The sequence below is a fragment of the Blastomyces dermatitidis genome (genome assembly GCF_000003525.1).
Source record: "Blastomyces dermatitidis ER-3 genomic scaffold supercont1.1, whole genome shotgun sequence".
Taxonomy (NCBI): domain Eukaryota; kingdom Fungi; phylum Ascomycota; class Eurotiomycetes; order Onygenales; family Ajellomycetaceae; genus Blastomyces; species Blastomyces dermatitidis.
This window is the reverse complement of record NW_025544774.1, coordinates 4,189,012-4,210,096: the sequence shown is the minus strand read 5'-3', so window position 1 is coordinate 4,210,096 and position 21,085 is coordinate 4,189,012. Positions and strand designations below refer to the sequence as shown.

The 21,085-nt window shown below is 46.3% G+C and overlaps 6 protein-coding genes and 1 non-coding gene across 8 annotated transcripts; 3 read left to right on the top strand and 4 right to left on the bottom strand.

Moving 5' to 3' along the window:
• The first annotated feature begins 427 nt into the window (after positions 1 to 427).
• Positions 428 to 3,611, top strand: BDCG_00504. 2 transcript variants are annotated; one of them, XM_045416013.1, is made up of 5 exons: positions 453 to 710; positions 794 to 1,945; positions 2,023 to 2,309; positions 2,411 to 2,624; positions 2,777 to 3,490. In XM_045416013.1, the coding sequence occupies exons 2-5, from the start codon at positions 1,760 to 1,762 to the stop codon at positions 3,110 to 3,112; spliced, it is 1,023 nt and encodes a 340-aa protein (XP_045279196.1). In that variant the 5' UTR covers positions 453 to 710; positions 794 to 1,759; the 3' UTR covers positions 3,113 to 3,490. The 2 variants fall into 2 exon arrangements, with proteins under 2 accessions (XP_045279195.1, XP_045279196.1); XM_045416012.1 differs by having other exon boundaries at positions 428 to 1,945; positions 2,777 to 3,611.
• A 497-nt stretch (positions 3,612 to 4,108) lies between these two features.
• On the bottom strand, positions 4,109 to 8,478 carry BDCG_00503 (C6 transcription factor; the record flags this gene model as incomplete). Its single annotated transcript, XM_045416011.1, has 5 exons — positions 8,189 to 8,478; positions 7,741 to 8,110; positions 4,808 to 7,620; positions 4,257 to 4,716; positions 4,109 to 4,188 (listed from the first exon to the last, which is right to left on the bottom strand). The coding sequence occupies exons 3-5, from the start codon at positions 5,669 to 5,671 to the stop codon at positions 4,109 to 4,111; spliced, it is 1,404 nt and encodes a 467-aa protein (XP_045271831.1). The 5' UTR covers positions 5,672 to 7,620; positions 7,741 to 8,110; positions 8,189 to 8,478.
• Positions 8,479 to 8,577: 99 nt separating this feature from the next.
• On the bottom strand, positions 8,578 to 8,662 carry BDCG_16153. Its single transcript has one exon. It is a non-coding gene; the product is annotated as a tRNA-Asp (tRNA).
• A 237-nt stretch (positions 8,663 to 8,899) lies between these two features.
• On the top strand, positions 8,900 to 9,542 carry BDCG_00502 (uncharacterized protein; the record flags this gene model as incomplete). The annotated part of the gene is made up of 3 exons (XM_045416010.1): positions 8,900 to 9,079; positions 9,221 to 9,283; positions 9,399 to 9,542. The coding sequence occupies 3 exons, from the start codon at positions 8,900 to 8,902 to the stop codon at positions 9,540 to 9,542; spliced, it is 387 nt and encodes a 128-aa protein (XP_045271830.1).
• Positions 9,543 to 10,051: 509 nt separating this feature from the next.
• Positions 10,052 to 16,902, bottom strand: BDCG_00500 (uncharacterized protein). Its single transcript, XM_045416008.1, has 2 exons — positions 14,839 to 16,902; positions 10,052 to 14,667 (listed from the first exon to the last, which is right to left on the bottom strand). The coding sequence occupies exons 1-2, from the start codon at positions 15,916 to 15,918 to the stop codon at positions 12,841 to 12,843; spliced, it is 2,907 nt and encodes a 968-aa protein (XP_045271828.1). The 5' UTR covers positions 15,919 to 16,902; the 3' UTR covers positions 10,052 to 12,840.
• BDCG_00501 (beta-transaminase) lies at positions 10,423 to 11,940 on the top strand (the record flags this gene model as incomplete). Its single annotated transcript, XM_045416009.1, has 1 exon — positions 10,423 to 11,940. The coding sequence occupies one exon, from the start codon at positions 10,423 to 10,425 to the stop codon at positions 11,938 to 11,940; it is 1,518 nt and encodes a 505-aa protein (XP_045271829.1).
• Positions 16,903 to 19,076: 2,174 nt separating the features above from the next.
• BDCG_00499 (uncharacterized protein) lies at positions 19,077 to 19,713 on the bottom strand (the record flags this gene model as incomplete). The annotated part of the gene is made up of 3 exons (XM_045416007.1): positions 19,077 to 19,090; positions 19,200 to 19,451; positions 19,653 to 19,713. The coding sequence occupies 3 exons, from the start codon at positions 19,711 to 19,713 to the stop codon at positions 19,077 to 19,079; spliced, it is 327 nt and encodes a 108-aa protein (XP_045271827.1).
• Between the last annotated feature and the right edge of the window lie 1,372 nt (positions 19,714 to 21,085).

Sequence of the window (21,085 nt, the reverse complement as noted above, 5' to 3'; positions counted from 1 at the left end):
CAACTCGGGGACCCTGGAACCTTGGAAATCTGACAGATAAACATATGAAGAGGGGACGATGCCCGAGGAACATCGGAGGTCTGGCGAGTGGGCTGACACTCACCCTTTTTCAGGGAATGATCTTCACAGCTGAAGCCGCTGGAGGAACCAATAGTCCAAAACCTGGGAGCATTGTGCTCGCAGGAGCAAACACTAGCTAGCAGCTATTATTACTGAGCAGCGCTAGCAGCCACCAGAACTCCCAATGGGGGGTCGCACAAGTGATCATTTATTAGACGCGAGGGACAGAGTGAAAGAATAATAGAAGCATCAAGCCACAGATCATATTGCGCTGTAGAGAGTAACGATGTTTAAAGTGTTCTGTTGTCTAGCCGTTATGAACTCTATCAGTCAACCTTGACCCAAGCAACAAGTTTACCTAGGTAGGGCAATCAACATCACATGACTTGTAACCTCCAACCAACCCAACCCCTTAAAAACATGCCCCACAAATTTCTTAGCTGTCCACCAGCATAGCTTCTGCATGAACGGAGTGGGTGGTGTTGCAGCTGTTGGCCTTTAGCCTGAAATTAACCCCTGTCTCCAAAATCCTGCATGATTGGGTTGAGCCTGGAGCGCGCAACTCTGACATAGAGCTGATGCAAAATAATATGCGCCGTGCTGACCGTACTCCAGAGATAACAATCAACTTCAGATGATGTTATGCTTCAGTGTGTAACACTCTTGACTAGCGGTTTCTCTCTGTTAGAGGACGGAGTGGAGAGCTTGGCCATTAATTGAGAAACATTATAAGATAGCGGGGACGGAATGATAGAGCTATGACGAAGTACTGTACATGTACTATACATGCACCTTGATGTACCGTGCACGTTTGCGTCTAAGACCTGCTATTACATCGGCTTCTACAGTGCACTCACATCTTCCACCAACATAATGCAACCACTCATGCAATTAGAACAATGATGAATACCTTTGGGCATATCACACAATCTTCAAGGGGTTGAGACTAGTTTGCCCAGCAGCGCCTTTTCAGCATGAACCAGACAGGCGGAACCTTGTCGTCAATTCAGAGGCCGAGAAAATCATGCAATGTTCGGTACCTTGTACGTGTGTGCCGGACAGGACAGGATGCCGAGCAATAGTCCGAATCCAAGTGCTAGTATCTCCCAAACCATGCGTCCAGCACGAGCCAAAGGTTGAGCGGGGTAGCTAGTGGCAAGTCGGGAGACCCAGCTCGGTGCGTGGGACTTCCCACTCGTGTGCAGAATCAGCCCCTATAAGCATCCAGACACCAGGTCCATTGTCCGTTTTTTTCGCCCTCGTTTGTCCTTCTTTCCACTTCGAACGACATACACACCCGTCCGTCATTGTTAAATTTAGACGTTTGATACCCTACGGTTTGGCGATCATATCGAACCAAAGCATATCTAATCGACACTGATCGCCCATGTCAACAGCGTGTGAGATGGAGTGTCTAGCATACTATTTCCAAATCGCCTGAGTTCTTTCAATCAGCCTCAACCCGACAGAATCCTACCTTTTCACCTCTGCCATATAACTGATACTCAAATTAATAACTTATCCTCCTGATATTTTACTTAGTTTCATTCGCTCCTTATCTCTCCGTTTGCACTCCTGCGTCGATTTCATCTTAACTTACAAGCTTCATTGAATCGACTGCATATTTTGCCCGTGCTGATGCCATGACGCAAGTCGACTACTATTAGCTTTGATTGTATGATCAGAGGAAGCAGCTGCCATGCGCGGGTATCTCCCTCCCACCAAGCGAAGCGATGATGTGGGCCGCCCCGACGATAACCCAGATGCCTTGGTCCTCGAAGGTTGGGCACAGGGCTTCATGGTGGGAACCCTGGTGTTTATGGCTGCTATCACGATCGCAAACATGCGCCGTAAAGCCCTTCTACATAAATTGATCCTAGCTGAGGTACGTTACGTACATTTCAATGGCAGACTTCCCGCATTCTTGGAATTCATCATGATTAACAAAATTGTCTTCCAAAGTTAATCCTCGGCATGGCGCATGGCACATGGATCTTTGCGCATGAGCCGGTATATGGCTGGTACCTCTCCACTACTGCAATTGGACTCAATATGTCGTGGAGTCTTCACAACGTTATCTCCTGGATGAAAAACAGGCCGTTCCTCAGCAAGAACGTCAGCAGATTCTACATCGGCACGGTCATCCTTGTACAACCGTACTGGATCCTCGAAATATACGCCAACTTCACGTATTTCAACCGCATTAATGACTTATTCCTGAAAACCAGACCCTTTGAAACTCTCTTCCGGTGAGCATCTGGCTAAGATATATATCCCGCCTCCACCCTACCTGCATATACGATTGGTGGCAAGAGCTGGAAGAATGAATAGGCTGACTCTCAGTTTCCAGTGATCCCTGGTGGATATATACTACATGCAATCTCTTCTATGTCATAAAGTCTGAGTATTCGTTTACCTACGTCGAGCTCGTTCGTAACAGCCCTCGTTTTGGCGTAATGCTAGCGGCTATGTGTCTCTCAATCGTATTTCTTATTGTCGACCTTCTCTCCGTCCTTCACGTTTTTGAAGGATCCTTGCCCACGGGTGTTAATCCGTTTTGGAAGGTTAGGACAAATCTACTGCGAAGCCCGGATTGAACCCCCTCCTAACACTCTAAGAAGGAGGCAAGAAAAAAAAAAAAAAAAAAAAAAAAAAAAAAAAAAAGAAAAAGAAAAAAGAAAAAAAAATCATCGCTAATTGCACCACATCTAAATAGTTGTCCTTTGTCTTTAAATGTCTCTGCGATACCGTTATTCTCGATGATTTCAAAACTGCCCTCGACCGCCTTCGTGACTACTGGTTGCTCAAAAACGGCACGGCAGATCAACTCAGTTATGCTCAAGATCGGCAAACTCCGCGAACTCCTCGAACTCCACGAACTCCGCGATCGCGGTCTCCACTGCGAAGACATGATTTCAGCCGCGGCCCTGGTACTATCAAGAAGCCTGATGCCATAGCAAGCAGGGAAGGCAGTTTCAGTTATCCATTACAACATAGTAGGAATTTTAGCCATCCGACTAGAGACAAGAATCCTTTCCAAGAAGAAGCGTGACGGGGTTTTAATTATGAGAATCTTTCCTTTAAAAATTATTTATTATATTCTTTGTTAATAGTTTCCACTTGTCTAGTGATTTTCATTTATGTTTTTATTTTTTATTTTTTTATATGATGGTTTAAAATACCAGTTTTGCTTCTTCATTTTCGTCATCTGTACTCTGTACTGTACTGTACGATACCAGCCCTACCGGTCCAAGATGCCTGCCAGGACCAGTTATAGGCTAGGGATTATTATTATATTTCAAAGAAGGGAAAAAGCATGCATAAAAGTCTGTTGTGAATTTTGCACCTGTATCAATAGGTTCACGTCTACAGATTTGTACTATAAGGAGGAATGTCAGCCGCTACTATTCAAGCATTTTTCTTACAGTTCCCTTGCCGCAAAATAATGGCTCCAGGCTTGTAATGTAATGTACTGCACGTACCATTTCCAGCCCTCAACCAAGACACCAGTTGCATAACGAAGTATAATATAAATCGCATATATTCGTAAGGAACAGAGCATAAATGATGGAAACATGCGTACCGGCCTAGGATTGAATGCTTCCGTGTTGTCGAAGTTTTGCAGTCCAGAGAGATCACCAGTTAAGCGATACATAAGCCCCTTAATTTATTCTCATATATTGTAAACATTAATGGCTGGTAGCCTTGCCTTTTCATATCAGACTCGTGTAGCTACTTCGCATTTTCCGCACTGTTTCAGTGTGCAGTTGATGGGTTTGCCCCTTGGTTTTTGAGACTCCTTGTGTACGGCCCTGCTCACTTTCATCCCATTGATCGGTCGGAACAAGTTGGCAGCAATCATTCTTCGCACCTCCTGTTTCATGTGAGGGGGGTGATAGAGCGCTTGCTATGGTTGGCGATTCAACCCCCACAATATCCCCGAATTGTTCCAAAGGCATCGGGAACAAATGTGACTGCGAGCCACGAATCGTTGATAGAGATATAAGAATCCCCCAAAGAAGCTCTTTTGTATCAACTATTGACGCGGCTACGTGTGTAGCGGTTGCAGGTCGCATTCTGCGTGTAGCATCGGCAACGCAAATGCCCAAATTCGAAGAGCTTTTGCTCCTGAAAGGATGGCACAATTAGCAACTGGAGAGAGGCAGGTACGGGAATAGTTTACGGAGGTGACGGACCATTCCGATGCCGTGGGAATCTACCGCGGCTTGAGACACTGCATACACAACCTCCATCGCCGACTTTCCTGCCTTGATGGGGACATGTGGCGGAATGATCTCTTGTATCGCAGGTGATTTCCCCAGGGACAATTGGGTTTGGAAGCTTCCACATTGCCGTCCGGAGCCACTGCTGTGTGACGAGAATGTCAACTTGTTGGGTCTCCAAGACCCCCTCTAGGGATATAGGGGAACTCAAATCGCGCAGAATCACGTTAACAAGCGCCTGCCCAGATAACTCATCTCCTTGTCGAAAAGTAATCCAGTCATATAGGTCCGGTGGAAACTTCTCGAAGAGGTTAATTAGGTTCAAAAACCCATAAGCAAGGATGGGATCATCCCCGCCGAAGATTTCCGGTTTTCGTATCGAATTTCTTAAAATAACAGGTTTGGTTTGCTGAAGCGCATATGCCTTGGTAGACTTGAAGTGTTAGCTAGGGCGACTCATTCAAAAGCATGGCTATATATTGCACCCAAAGTCACCTTTCCGTAACGAAAAGCAACCAGAATACCCTCCGTCTCTCTTCTGCTTCGATAGCGTCAAATGCGCGGTAGGATGACTCTTGATGCAACCCTAATGTATGAGCCATGAAAAGTGCTTGGCAAAGGTAGTACCATGCATGGTCTTGCTTATCCAAATTTCCGTAGGAGGCTAAGAGGTAGAATGATGTGAGGAGACTGTCGATACTTGGAGACTCGATCAGGTCATAATCTGACCGTGCTCGTAGAGCTTCAGATAGCAGGCCCTCTCCTGATATGAGAGTTCCGTCGTGCACGGTCGTTATGCCTGCGTCCGGCCGGTCATGGAGCGCGGGTCCGTCGAGTTTCAGTTGGATATGCGTTGCTGCACATAGAGCGACAAGTAAGGCATATCGCTGTGGGCTTAGACATTCTGGCTCGCTGCTGTCCGCAAGCACCTGGTCCGGCGCGATGACAGGCATAATAGGGAATAGATACTTTAGATACACGTTCACGTGAGCAAGAATAACCAGAGGGGATAAACGAGTAGGAGCCAGTTGTAGGTTAGAGGTATCATTCCAGCTAGAATCATCGGTAGATATCATAGATCCGGGTAAGAGGAACGGCGGCGCAAATTGATGGGTGAGACTACAGTCAAAATCCCCTGAGAGAGCTGAGTTAGGTGGTGTAGGGAAAAAATATGACCTGGGTGATTGATCGCCAATAGAGCTAGCGGAAGAACGTGGGTAAATAGTGCGAAATTTCGGTCCCTTCCGTTGTAGAACGTCTGTATAAGCACAACGGAGAAGCGCACTCTGACACCTATCGCATGGATATAAACGATTGCATTTGAGTTTGCGGCGGCGGCAGTTATCGCAAACCTGCTTCATTGGGGTGGTTGCGTCTATTGCCTCCATATTAGCACTGCTCAAAAGAGGTACTGTTGGGATAACTCGAAAGATGATGGAGATGTTTCAAGAAAGGGGAAGCTCGCAGGAGTTATAAGCACCATCTGTCAGACGGTGAGGTATCCTTCCGTTTCTAATCTATTTCACGCGGGTAAGTTAAATGAATAGGCGAGAGGCTATAACATCTCATCTCCACTAGCTACTTTGACCGGATCAGCGTCCTCCCCGTGCTTATTTCTAGGAGGGAGGGGGGCCGTATTTGGGCGGAGGGACTTCTATGATGGGCGATAACCCAGCATGAAGGCTTAACTCCCCCACAAGCGCGTGTTTGGTCAAGCGTCGGTAAAAGAAGCTTTCAAGAAGGTTGTAACTAGCGGCTGAGGCTTGCACTTGAGACAGGGATATCCCTCGTAGACATACTGCGTAATCGATATTCATGGAGAAGTAGGCTGGAAATTCATGCGAAAAATTTCACATGAGAAAAAATTTTGCGCCCACTCTCGAAAGGAAGCATTGCAAGATTGGTTTGCTGCTATAGAGCTCATACTTTGCTCTGTACGGGGGGTCTTCAACTAAACCAGTGCTGTGCCGCCTTCAAATGTTGAATTTAAATTGGCGCAATCACACCTGCATTCCAAATGTGAATTATTGTGTACTCCGTACTGTGTAAGTCGAAAGGCAAGGCCCACTTAAATATGGGCATAACAGCTCCTTCGGACGTAGCGCCCGCAGGGATGCAAACTTTAACTTAAGGAATCAATCAATCAATCAAGCTCCTTCGGACACAACCGCCTGGCCCCATAACAAAAACAAGCAGTTGAACATGTGCTTTTGGCATTGCCGGTCTCCGCCGGCCAACATCGGTCTTATCAAAATTATTTCTGGCAGTAGAACCCGAGGCTGCTGCGTTATTCGCCAGCAAAACGCCGCCGAATAAGAATCAAGATCTGGGTATCCTAAAAATACTCCCTGGTAATAGAGGGACCGTGATTCATGCTGGTGTACACTCTCCTAAACTCTCGACCAGGATCCCACTGACACTAGTTAACATTCATTGCTGGGCATTGATGTCGCATAATTCCTCAATTTCAATAAACCTAAGAGGTGCCGCTGGGCCTTGAGGTACAGAGCACTTCCACAAAATTGGAAACTAAGCCTGAGTGTGTCAGTAAATAGTAGATTCATGCTGTTTAGATGATCATTGCCTCCATCTGAAAGAAAGCTAGTGTGGGTATTCTGTCACATAATCGTATAATTTACCGACATGGGTCAAATCCGGGGTATTACCTCCCACAATTAATCAGAAGTCGAGGGGATCCAGGGGGTAAACGACAGAGCCACAATATCGATCACACTCTGGGCGGGTATAAAATGAGCAAGTCAAGAATAAAACACGGTTTACCATTGACAACCGTACTCTCAAGGCCAGAATTTGTCGCATGGAAATTGGAATATGTCAAAAATTCCCGGTGTTACTTCTAAGAGGATGACGGCTTCCATTCCTCCGATATAAATTTGGGATCTGGATGTACTCCAGCGGAAATGGATAGGCTGATTCGGAAGATTATTAGCATACCTGCTGTAATATACAGCTCAGGAGATATGCTGACTCGGTAATCATGATTTGCTATCAGTCCCCATGCATGTTTTGCCATCTGGCCCCCTCTATCCATTTTCTCGCTTTCCATGGAGTTCAGCCAACAAATTTCGTCGAGCCTTTATGGGGTTAGCTCGGTCAACAACCAAGCCTGGATCCCCCTATCGCACTATGGTCTTGCATTTCAACCACGTCGAGATGTAGCTAAACTCTAAGGTTTCGAGCCCTGGAACGTTGTGTCGTTCCATATCGAAACAAGCAGGGTCGCAGGCTAGTCTTTCAGAGTTTGAGACCCAAAGCCACATAACCTAGAGCAATAGAAATTGTTTCCTTCAAGTAATCATATTAAAATATCCGTCGCCTAACTCATACGGATTAGATTTCTTCTATTTTTCTGTGGGTTGAGGCTGGCTGGAATATCGTGTGCCCTCCTTTCATCTGTGGGTTCATGCATTTTCATAGGGAAAAGTCTAGGACTCACCATCTCAATCATCGAAGTGTGCCGCCAAACAGAGTACACATCAGCGAGAATGCCTGAAACAGGGAATTGCTCGGTGGCTTATCTCTGGGGTACAGTAGGTCCTTGCACTAAACATGTCCCATCTCCGATGAGCGCATTGCCGGAGATCTTCGGGCTAGGGGGTCTGACGTGAACATTTCGGAGGAGTCCACTGCATCATCACACCTGTTCACACCTGTTGACACCTGTAATATCTGTTTTCGGGCGGCGTATATACACCTGCATGGGTTGAAGAAGAGCCATGGGCAGGGAGGGAAACAGTTGCTAGCGGCCCGTGGGAGCTTTCGTCAATCAGATATTGAAGAAACTTTTGGCGATGGCCGATAATAATCTGCAATGGCACGAAATTAGTCCTCAAACGGGTCAGGAAGAGAGGGTTGACCGGGATCACCAAAATCATCGAACTAACAAAAAGAAACAATAATGAGAAAGACGAAGTCAGGGCGTGTTCAGTTTGCATGTTTAACCTCATACAAGCTCTTATAAGAGACTCGCACAACCTTACACACCCTACTATTCAACATTCTCTGCATGAAAAAGGCCTTGCATTCAAGTCTGCCATTCTTATATTCCTTTTTTTCCCCTTCACATACACAGGATTAGGCTTCAATCATGCAATATTAAACTTCAATAAAGTATTTAGACTGAATAGTGAGGGGTTGTGACTAAAATAGATAAGATGAGGGGCATGGCACTAAAAATAAAATAATATTCACTCTTCACATGCAGGTTATATAAGAAGTTAACAACTGGGAAAGAAAAGAAAAAAAAAAAAAGAAAAAGAAATTCTCAAAAAAACTCCCCGACAGGGAATCGAACCCTGGTCTCCCGCGCTCGGCACGTAAATGACAAGCGGAAATCATGACCACTAGACCATCGAGGATATTTGTTGGTGTTGGAAGCCCACCAAGCGTTAAATAAAATCATTCCTATCGATACGGCGGATTATTATTCATTATTGCATCATCCCCAATCCCAGTGTTTGTTTATTCCCTTTTCCTCTCCCTCCAGGCCGAACATTTCAGTCGTCTTCAGCGCCATGATACCCTGTATCCTTCGATCTGTATATATTCACTCTCGTACAAGCAACGTTTATTTGCCCCGGCCACGGCATTTTACGATGGCAAGCCCCAACCTGGACAGCCTGCCCATGCAGCCGAAATACGCATCTACCCTGCCTGATGAAACGAAGCAATTAGCAACCGAGACGAACTCGCTACTTAACAGTAACTGGTCTCTCGATGAAGAGCAGATGGGCTTAAAAAAGACGTTCTATTTTAAAACATACACAAAATGCCAGGTCAGTGATACATGCAGCCGCGCCGGGCATCAGGAGCTCTCGGCATATTTCTGCGTGGTCCCTTTAATGCTCCATTTTCCTTCTCAAGAATTTTATAATTATTATTATTATTTCCTTATTTTGCTAACAATTGTTTTATAGGACTTTTTCAACATGGTCGCTATTAGGAGTAAATCGGCAAACCACCATTCGACAATGACAGTTGTGAGAAATTGCTACCTCCGTTGCCGCCTCTTCCTTACCTTCCCTATCCCAATCAGCCAATACCCATCCTATCAGAAACCTTACTGACTCCTCCTATCCTTTTCTAATATTCTAGAAATTCCGTTCTGTTCATATACATTGGACAACTCACAGTCCACCTGGCCTCTCCGCAAAGGACACCTTGATGGCACAGTACTGCGACGAGCAAGCTAAGATGCTAGGCGCAGTGGATCAAAGTGAAGTTCAGACGTGCGCTTGAACGCCTATTCCAGAGTCCTGGGGAATACATTGGGCGAAATGAGGTGGCATTTCGTATTTTGAATTTTCATCTACTCGCAATGGACGATGGGATGTTAAAAGGCGGCCAGATGAGTGAGCAGGTTATTGGCAAAACTTGGCTTGGTGCTGCACACCCCCCAGAGAACGGGAACAAACTATGAACCGATTCTAATGGAAAATATAAGTTAGGAAAGGAGCAAGTTGTTTCAGATATCAAACAACATATCAAACCGGTTGCTATGGGTGACTGTTTACTCAGAATTTGATATCATGAGAAATGCGGCAGGAAAAGCTCTCTTCTCTTTGTGTTCCCAACAGAGCTATAGAGCGTAAGTTATCCCGTGGAAGTCTGCGCTCTGTTTAGGCGGGTGGGAAAACGGCCGTAAAATGTCGTAATATCTACTGGCGGCAGGACGATCGCTAAATGTCCAACGCAGAACAGCGCTTCACGGCAAGTACCCGAGGTCATAGTGATTGCCTCCACTTTTCTCATCTTGGCCGAGAGTTCCGCAATGGAATTATTCTCCATTATACAAATATATAAATTTATGGCCTGTTATATTTTGTCACTTGTTCGACTTGGCGCCCAAGATCGGCACCACTGGAGCTTCCCCGCCCGTTGGATCTTCTCCCGTCGCTTTTCCATGCCTTTAGAACTATCATTTTACGGCTGGAACAACATGAGATACACATCTATATAGATAATCTTCTGATCTTCACCCCACCACTACTATAGGAAACTTACATACTTCAAATACGGAACGGGTCTAGGCACCCGGAATAAAATAAATAACCCCCCCCGGGGGCGCCCGGGCAAAATATCACACAGCAGAAAAGAGAAAGAAAATCCTAAAACAACAATGATATCCCCACTAACCACCCGCCTCCACGCCTCCCATAGCCGCTACAAAACCCGCAACCCCAGATCCTACGCCGCCCACCAGGAAGCCCTCAAACACCTGCCTGGCGGAAACACCCGCTCCTCAATTTTCTCTACCCCATTCCCCCTCACCATCGCCTCTGGCAAAACTGGCACCCTCACCTCCCTAGACGGACACACATATACTGATTTTCTCGGAGAATATAGCGCTGGCCTATTCGGCCACTCCAACGCGCGTATAGCCAATGCTATATCCACCGCCATGACAGGTGGATGGAATTTCGGCGGCATCAGCGTGCATGAGTGTGCTTTTGCGGCGCGTGTGTGTGACCGCTTCAAGGAGGCTGGGGTGGAGATGGTGCGATTTACGAATTCGGGGACGGAGGCGAATACAATGGCGATTGCGACGGCTTTGGCGTTTGTTAATAGTAGTGACAACGGGAACGATGGCACGAGGACGAGTAGCACGAAGAATAAAATCCTCGTCTTCAGCAACGCATACCATGGCGCAACACTTACGTTTCCGATGAGCCTTGTCGGCGGAAATGGCGATCAAGGCAGCGGAGTGATGAGCAGCGGCGGCACCGCAGGCCCCGCAGCCACGAATCTCCCACACGACTTCGTCATGGCGCCATACAATAACATCGCGGAGACGAGGGCAATTATCGATTCCCTCGATCCAAGCAATAGCCTTGCTGCAATCCTCTTCGAACCCATGCAAGGCGCCGGCGGCTGTCGGACCGCCACGAAGGAATTCGCTAGCTTCCTACGGCAGGTTGCGGACGAGCATTGCGCGCTCCTCATCGCTGATGAAGTGATGACGTCCCGACTGGGACCTGCGGGATTATGTGTGAGGTATTTGGGTATCAACCCTGATATTATGACGTTGGGGAAATGGGTTGGTGGTGGGATGAGTTTCGGGGCATTCGGGGCCAGGAGGGAGATTATGGAGTTGTATTTACCTGCAGGTCCGGGGGAGGGGAAGGGGAGAGGGAAAGGGAGATTGAGCCATGCCGGGACTTTTAATAATAACATATTGACGATGGTGGCCGGATTCGAAGGCCTGGGCATATATACGAGGGAGAGAGTTGAGGCGCTTAATGCTTTGGGGGATAGATTGAGAGGCGGAGTTTGGAGTATGCTTGCTGATCGGGGAATTATCGGTGAACATGTAAGGACGGGTGGTGAGTTAAGTGGAGGGTTTGGGTTTGTGGAGGTCGATACGTTTCATCGAGAGAAGCGGGAGGAGGAGACCAAGACCCTTCCACGAATGTTTATAAGTGGGTATGGGAGCCTGATAACCGTACGGTTTACTGGAGATGCTGCAGAAGCGTGGCAGGCGCTGTTTTATCACCATATGCTGGACCAGAATGTTTATCTTGCTATGAGGGGCTACATGGCTTTGACGTTAGAGACGACAGAGGGTGATGTTGACAGGTTTATCAAATGCGTGGGGGCCTTTCTAGACCAGTATGGAGAGGAGCTGCTGGTTGCTTAGACGAGGAAAGATCGGACAGTGTGATCTGGTTTGAAGCAACGATTAAAGCCAGGCTCAGACTAAGTCGGTTGATAGTAAACAGCGCCAAATGGAATATCATTGTAAACAGTAAAACTCAACAGCAGGCTGTATCTCTTCAAAAAGAACCTGTACATACATTGGACGAAATTCCCCGCCGCAACTGGCTTTGAGCCAGGGTGGTCTGTCCTACAGGGAGAAAGGAAATCCAGTGTCAATACAAGAAAAATGACTAAATACAAGAAGTCATAAAAAAATGTAGAGCTATGTGTGTAAGAAAAAAATACAAGTGAGAAACAGGGGTAGATCTGAAATAGGTAACTAAAATTTGAAAAGGAAGAAACCAAAATCACCTGAGAAACGGACAAAATGAATATCTCAAGGGTGTGTCGTTGGTGGAATAAAAGGGACAAACAGTACAATCTCTATAGATCTCTATGAGACGGGAAGCAATGTATCTTGAATATAAGCGCATGTTCGGTTGTTTGGCATCCCTCGTTCAGGATACCATCAAAAGAAAAAGGGAAATGGATGAGGGAGCTGGGGCCTAAGGCTTCATTTAATTGCGTCATTACCAAGCCTGAAAAAGGTTCTTCGTTCCAGCGATGACCCATCAACAGGAACAAGCGATGAGACGAAAGAAAGGATTGAAATAGAATTCAGACAGGCAAAAATCATGATCGTTTAATAGTATGCATGGATGAGAAAAAAAAAGAGGGGTTAGAAAACAAGCAAAACTGACTTCTGAGCAAGTTAGAGAGGGATGCACGCATGTAGCAAAATGTTCCATGTACTCCGATAAACGATGCGGAGAATTAAAATCAAAAGGATGAAATGTCAAACGCCAGTTAATTCGCAAAATTCAATAATCAGGTGGTCTTATCAATCAAGTTCATTATCACCATCAGTCGAGGCGAACGGACGGTGTCTAATGCTTATTCTCCGCATTCCTGTACTATTTGTTCTAGGCCGTAACTGGAGTAAACCGGTATATTTAGAGCCCAAGCCGGTCCCTGCGGAATTAGGGTCTTTCGGTGAGCCTTCCGCAGATTTGGTACCCGTATTTAAAGAGGCTGCGCCGTATCTTCGGAATCCAGGCTGGATATTCGTGTGCGTGGTTGTTGGAAGGCTCGTACCTGGGGTACCATAATTCCTGCGCATTGGGATATTTGACTGGGCTTGAGGGGTTGAGTGGGATTGATCGGTATGCTGTTGTGGGGGGGATAGCTGCTGTAACACGTGCTGTTGATCCGGGAGCGGATGATTGGAAGTATACTCGCGCGAATGGCGTCGTTCTCTAGGTGAATAACGAGTTGTCCCGGCGTTGATCTCAGTCATTGCTCGGGAAATAGGACGGGAGACAACAGACGCTTTGTCGTCAGGTTCTTCTTCGCCTTGCAATCTTCGGCTACGAAGTGTCATAGAAGAACGATTGAGACGGCTTGGAGGAGTTGAAAGGCTGGATGGAGGAAGCTGGTTTGTTTGTTCCTGGTTGTTTCGGCTGGATGTAGGTCCTGTACTCAGACTAAGGATGCTTGCTCGCCGCGTCTCCAAACGACTGCCCGCTGCCAGTCGCATTGTGGGAGTATTACCACGGTGAATGTCCTCTGGCTCATGGCTGGCGCTTCGACGATATGCGATAGTCGGCGTTATCGACTCCCTATCTACAATTCCATCCCTTCGGTACTGGCTAGATGTCACCTCTGGACTACCCGGTCTTGTTTTCAGCATAGATTCCCACTGCTGATCTGACAATACCAAACACAACTCCGTTAAACCCCGGCACAAGCTGTCCGCCTTTCGTCGCACCTGCCGCTCTGAAACACTCGCTCCATTAACAACGGACATACCACTTCCGTGCTGTGGCGCGTTGGAGCTGAGAATAGTAGCCAATGTTAAGGCGTCTGTTGCTGTTGCTTCAAGCGCGCGATACACATCGGCATTCAGTATGGGTTTGGCTTTCGCTAAAGCTGTGTTAAGTAAAGGGTGTACTTGATCTGCTGCAGCGCCTGATTCCGGTTCTGGTGGTGGAGACGTCGTTTTTCGACCATGTTTTGGGGAAGAAGAGAGTGTGGTCACTGTCGTCGTTGCAGTGCGGGGCCTTTCACCAGAAACACTAGACATTGCAGCGGCAGATGACGGTGGTAATTTCCCCGTCAGCTCCAATTTACGAATTCTAGACTTCAAGTCATCTAACTCATCCCAGACGGTAGACGGGGCAGTTGTAGATAGGGTTGATTCTGTGCCATCCAGCCTCGATCTTTCTGCTTCTAACCTAGATCGTTCGGCTACTGTGTCCACGGTAGAGGAATTTTGGGTGGTTCGCATAGTAGATAGATTAGATTGTCTGTATGTGCGCGACTGGCCTTGCATTTGTTCCTGGGCATTGGAACCCCGTCTTTCAATAGTGTAATTCGTAGAAGATTCGGGGGACGGTTCCTGGCTTGTACGAGTGAGTCTGCTCCGAGGAAGCCCAATAGATGATCTTGCGCTAACACCAAAGTATCGAAGTCGACTTTTCTCATCCACTGGATGTTGAGACGCGATAGGGGATCGAAGTGAGGAAGAGCCAAGTCCCAGTGAAGGGGAGTCGTCCTGAGAGCGTGACGGTGTAACCTGATCAGAGTCGAACCGGGGAGTCTGGGGAGAAGGAACCTCCTCATTGGCTTGACTCGTACGTGAAGACAGGCCGGAGAGACCAAATTTAGACTTGTGGAATTGTGACAGTTAGCTAGATAGGCGATATCAAAAGGAGTAGAGGAAGTATAGAGAAATGTAGAGAAAAACGAGACGTAAAGCAGACAAGAATGCGCAAATAAAGTCTAGAGAAATGAGAAACACAATAACAAACAATTCTGGTGAATGCAACACAGAGCTTACCCTTTTCCTTTCAGTCTTCGTTGTTGAACTGCGGCGGATGGAATTTGCTTTCGCAATATTCAAGAAAATGTCTTCATTTTTGGACTTGCCATCCTCGGCAAGAGACTCCTTGCTGCTTGTGTCCGTATTCCCATTGCTTGTGCTCTGATGGCCCCGTTCACGACTGCTGCCACCCAAAAAACTTCCACCCAGGCGCGTGGCTGAGAGAGTCATATTGGCTTTTTCCCGCTTCGTAGTTGTGCTTGATCCAATTGGTAGAGGCGCGCGCTGTCGCAATTCACCGGCTGTCACAGGGGACGTGTCTGGTTTCAAGACTGCATCAATGCTAGATGCCGGACGAGGAGGTTGAAGTTTGGTTTTTGATCTTGCAGTACCCCCAAAAGATCTTGGTCTGTGGAAAGAAGAAGGTGTTGCTGACGTCGATGTTGTTTTTGATTTTGTATTGTGGCGGGATTTATCGTAGGACAACGAGCGTTGTGTGGAAAGCGCAGGCGGCGGGCCGGTTGACGTTTCGATTCCGCACGAACTACGAGACGCGGGAGACCTTTTCTGATGGGGGGATTTTGGCTCGACGTTGGGTTGAGGTTTTAGCGAGTGTGATGTTGTAGAAGAAGAGGCGGTTGTAGGGGCGCTGGAGGATATTGCGGAAATGTTGTTGGCAGATGATGGGGATAATTTATCCAAGTCACGAGTTGTCTGGGTCCGGGGTGTCTGCAACAGTAGGGTAGGGATGCTGGTTGGCGTGGTCCGTGTAGGAGGAGGCTTCAGGGCATTTATTTTGCGCGGAGAAAAACAGGCGAGCGTAGGATCAGATAGACTGGCAGAGCTGATGGGACAGGAATTGCTGCTGCTGCCGGTATACACAGCCAAGTTGGCGGTTGATTTCGGAGTCTGCAAGAGGCGAGTGGTAGAATCCGACGAACGACGGTCTACATGCGGTGCCTCTGCAGGCTGGCTGGTCAAAGGATCAGTCAGTCTGCGAGAGCGCATCCATTCTTTGTCATGTTTGCTGTTAGCAGACTCGGTCACAGTAAGTGTCGAGGTGGAGTTGGAGTTGGAAGAAACAGCTTCCAGGCGCATTGCGTGGGTGGGCCTGGCCTGGCGGGAGCGGACTACGACACACGGCTGGGGATGGGGGTTGGGGATGGGGATGCTGGAGGGAGAACATTCAGGAGAGCAAGGAGTATTCCAAGGAACAGTACACAGTAAATCACTACGCTGTAGGTCAGAACTATAAATGAAAATGCCAGAAATACTCCGCACGCCTGGATCTGGGCGGGAAGTCGAAAAATGACTGAAAATGCAGCGGATGAGCTGTTGTTTAGTCGGGGCATTTGGGCACAACAAGGGGATTATTGGATTGGATGGATGGCATCTGGCACGGACAATGGATATGGATACCCAGGGGGACTTCCTCTAGTCCTGCTGGAGGTATGGGGCACTTTGTAACCTGGAGGTATTATTTCATCAACTCCATGACCAATTTCATAGCGTGGCGCCCCGTGGTCTGACAATCGCCTTGTCTGTCTGTCGGTCTCATTCTCAACGACGACGCTGGTTACGCTGATGGTGGGAACAGTTTCAAGTAGACTCGATTCTGAAATGCGCCTGGGGAGTGTTGGCAGTTTTACATCTACATCTCTATTCCCCATACAGAGTACAGTCCTGATAGAATCTCCTCTAGATGGTTAAACTACTACATCCTCTCGTCTCATCCCCGAAATATAGCCCCTGAAAGAAAGAAAATGGCCCCCCTTTCCCTTTCCTCTCTTTCAGGCTAAAGCATAGTTAATTAATCTGCTCGGCCTAAGCGCTAAGTTAATTTAGCAAAGACTTCGAGTTTCAACAGAATAAAAACATAAAAGCATGTCTTCCAAAGAGTACAAATCTCAATCTTCCTTCCACATATACTATCCTTCGTCTCTAGGCTCGAATATTGCTCACCAGAAATTGCAAGATATTCTGGTTACAGACCTAGATTCGGAGGACCGCCGTTTGCTAGCCCCATCTCGGGGCCAGTCCCACATGTTCAAACGTCAACCATGATGGGATTCGCCAATTTTGAAATACCAATTGGTCGTAGGACACTGCGGGCATCGGCATGAAGCCCTAGGTAGTTGTTCAAACCCCCTCTTTCGCTTCCTCGCATAGAGCGCACCAATTTCATAAAAAAAAAAAAGGCGCCAACCTTACTCGCCTAAACAAGGTGCCCACTAAACTCTCTCTTTACGGATTAGGCTTGAATTAATTAATTTCACTTGTGGTTTGTTCGCTGCCGGCTTCTAATCCGTAGTTACAGCAGTCGTTCCAGCCCTCCAGGCTGAGGAACATTTTTGTACCACGGGGAGGGAGAAAACTTGACGAACCCAAGAGGCGAGGATTTCTTTATCTGTCGATCTCCCCCGGCCTAGTCTACATCGTCCTCCTTCGCCCCAGCCACTGAGATGCTAGTGAAACCGCCAGCGGCTTTGGAAACAGTGGCTTTTTCTTGCCTACTCATCCCCTCCACACTTTCATTTACTAAACCTTCGCTTCTGTTGTTGACCGATACCTATTCCTGAAAATATTTTCTTCCCCTTCGTAAAAAAGGAAAAGGAGAAAAAGCTAAGCTTGTGACGGAGAAAGCCGACGAGTTGCTTGTGGGTTGTCCTGGTCTGATTGACATTTGATACGCCATGACTTTCGCACAATTGGAGGGGTTCGTACGAGTGTAACTCGCCTGATTTGCCAGCCAGTTGTCAACACCCACCACTTACGCCATGCTGCACAGTTTCCAACACAACTAACCTCCTTGAACAAAGTACATACATCTCAATTCTTGAACTTACGCTCATCGCACATACTCTTCTTCGGCGCCGACGGGAATGCGGCACATATATTTTGTTACGAGCAATGGAAACATATAGGACTTGCTTGCTCGCACGCCCTGATATAGATGGACAATGCATGAATAACTACTACATAAAAATTTAGAAGTACGTTATCTCAGAGTTACTGTTGAACGCACTTGAATTAAACAACCGTCCCGCTTCGAGCTCGTCATCATCCCACCCCTCTCTCCCTCTCTCTCGCACCTTATGATTGGCTCTGTTTCGCAATACCCCTCCCTCTGCGAATGCCTTCGAATGAACTCTCACATCATAGCCATATCATTGCCAATCGTCCGAAGGTATGGATGCCAATGGCCAAAACCACGTGTCCTTAACAGTATAACCGTGGTCCTTTCTGCCACCAGACGTTCCCTTGGGTTATATCAAAGAGGGCTGCGTGCCAGTTTCAGAATACCACCCAGAAGCATAAATCAGAGCCTGCTCAGCACTCATCCCTTGCTACGCTGATATTATTGAACTCCTACCAATGAGAACCTTATTCGCCACTCAGATATAAACTGTGTCTGACTGCACAGGGAATCCACTGTTGATAAGCCAAGTGTAATTAATATTTAATCTGATGGCGCTTTTTCAACATCATTGGCCATGAAGCACACTATTTACAAAGCAACACAGCGAAGTGCTGTATCTCTTAAGTGGTTCAAGGCAGATATCTAAAACCTTGAATAGCAATTTTTCACAAATTCTCACATTCTATTTTTATAGGATAATCTACAGTTGACTCGAAGTTATTGCCATTCAAAATATACTTGCTGCTCTGAAAGAATTGCCTTGTATGCGTCCATGAGTCTTCATTCAAGCGTGCTTGAACCACTTCAACTCACAAGTTCACGAACCATTGACATATAGGTTTGCCACTTAACGGTCAATGTCATCTATCTTGGGCTTTGTAGCATTCCTGCTCTACACATGGGGCTTTGGCAGCCATCTAGGCCCAATTTCCACCGCAGTTGCTAAACGTGTGTGTTCTTGAACCTCTACAGCAGTTGATATATTGCTGTTGACCACAGTTCCTTCTGTTCTTCTCTTTTTGCAGCAAATGCTTGATGTGCGGCACCATTTTGGTAACTGCCCAAACTTACTAGAAGCTCCTTCAAAAGTGAGAATATAAGCACGTCCTTTATACACCATGAATGTATCCTCATCTGCTTCGAGCACGAAAACCCTTTGGTCAGGTGGCAAGATACTTTGAGAGCAGTTTCCTATTATGATACCTGCTACTTTACCCCTTTCCATCAGAACCCAAGGACAATGAACCTCATAATTTATTCATTCATTTATTCTACCACCTGTCCTCCTCTTTATTTCTAACTATAGCTCACCTCCACTCTTTACTCCCTGTCAAATTCACCGTATCCTCACTGAAGTAAAATTTAAGAGAGTAACATATGCACGGATCCAGGAAAGGGCATTAACATCTTTAGCACACTGTTAGTTTTTCAACTACGAGCGATATTTAAACAAACTCACTCCCCTTAGTTACGTTCTTCTCGGTCAATTGTTCTCCTTTGCCGTGAGAACTAATATAATCTGGCTCTGCATAAGGACTCCTCGCCCTCACTCGTCCTCCCGTCGTTCGATGCTGTAAGTCTCTCACATCTTCATCCGGATTAGATATGGTGGTATTATTCGGATGGATTTTCCTTTTGAGAAGCACATTTCTTAGCGGTGGTATCGTGCGTTCTTTGATTCTAAAGCTCTGCTCCAAATCTTCAAGATGTGCTGGTTTAGTGGATGATGTAAGAGAGCTGGCAAAGTCGGTGCAACGGTGTTAAACAAACTCCCTAAAAGAGTATACAGGTGACGAAGTTTTAAGGTTAATTTGAGATCTATGTTTATGCCAATTGAGTTGGCAGGTTCCATAGAACCTTAATCATTTAACCGAGCGGCTAAATTTCATATAATCGCAGTAAGCCCAATTACCGCTCTCATGAGCCGCGGGATCCACTCTACTCTCCAAAAGGCTGAACAGTGACAGCGTCATGACATCATGGCTTATTGAATTGGATTTTAAGGGTCAGGGAAATTACGGGAGAATCCGTGTGTAAACTAACTTCCTGAATTTTGCAGAACTATATCGCAGTTTATATTGCCGGGTACGGGCAAATTAGATTGAAACTCAGATGTATATAGATCTTTCCGCCGTGAGCAGACCAGCACTCAGTCCTGCAAAAGCAAAAGCAGCATGTCTCCCCAAGTAATTCACGAAATTAGGTTTGAGCATCACACGGGAAATATAAAATGCGGTCCACCAATTTCAAATTGCAGTAAATATTCATCTATATAGGTGGGACAGGAAGGAAATCAACCGCAAGCCCTTCTTCCCCTTTCACCTACTCAAGAAACAGTCAGGAGCACTGGAGAACGGCTCTTCCCTGTCTCCCTTCTTGCTATCCGAATCTGAAATCCTTGTAGCAACCGAGAGTTGAGAATCTTTCGACTTTCTTTTTTTGTCTCCCACTTACTCTTACTTCTAAGTTCGGAAAGTATGGAGTATGGATCATACCTAAATTAATTAGTAGCAGAGATGCAAGATACATAAACGCTGATTCACTTTTACAAATTAAGTTGTAGTTTATAGTTAGAAAGCGCAATCTCAGCATCAGAATGTATGTTCTTGTAGAGATACGCGTGCACCGCTAATGACAAGTGAAAGAAGAATAAATAGAACAAGCTGATGTTATTTTTCGCTCCCATCCAAACTGTTTAGCTTACAAGCTAGCAACAAGAAACCACGCTCTATTTTTGCCTCTGGATTAGCCACCACGTAACGTTGTTGCGGCATTGCAGCGTATTTTATCAGATCTCTAAATATCTCATCTCCTCCTCACTTAAGATACTTGTTTTGAATCTTAAATTTGGTTTGAGCAGGGCCCTGAGAGCTGGAAGTTTGTAAGAGGCAAACTTTTTCATGAGTCGCAGTTGGTTGTTATTAGAATGTCTGGTTTCAGTTGTGACTGAATTTGGGGAACTTGACCGCTTCAACGATACGGAGCATCCTCTCAAATTTTTGATTAGCAGTAAGAATTTTATTAAGGTGTAACTTTGTTACCAGCATAAAGTAATCTCATTCCCTTTCTTAACCAGAGCTCTAGGGGAGGTTAAATGCCTGTGGCACCTAAATAACCAGCTATAGCTTAACTAAAGCTAGCCTAAATCCCAAGGATCTTGAGAATGAATGGTAACAGTATTACAGCTTAAATTCTTAGCGTTAATCAAAAACTTTTGAGAGGATCCTCCGTATAATGAGGACGAGCGTTTTATTACATTGCTCTTAAAATAGACGTGTCCACTCAACAATTTTTTTTTCTTTTTTTAAGTTATTCCTTCATTTGTGGGAGTCAGCCCAGGTAGAC

Excerpts from the sequence above, each read along its gene's own strand:
- BDCG_00504 (XM_045416012.1), top strand. The coding sequence starts at position 1,760 with ATGCGCGGGTATCTCCCTCCCACCAAGCGAAGCGATGATGTGGGCCGC. Across the intron at positions 1,946-2,022 it reads ATAAATTGATCCTAGCTGAG|TTAATCCTCGGCATGGCGCA; the intron begins GTACGTTACGTA and ends TGTCTTCCAAAG. Across the intron at positions 2,310-2,410 it reads CCCTTTGAAACTCTCTTCCG|TGATCCCTGGTGGATATATA; the intron begins GTGAGCATCTGG and ends CTCAGTTTCCAG.
- BDCG_00500 (XM_045416008.1), bottom strand. The coding sequence starts at position 15,918 with ATGCGCCTGGAAGCTGTTTCTTCCAACTCCAACTCCACCTCGACACTT. Across the intron at positions 14,668-14,838 it reads CGAAGACTGAAAGGAAAAGG|TCTAAATTTGGTCTCTCCGG; the intron begins GTAAGCTCTGTG and ends CAATTCCACAAG.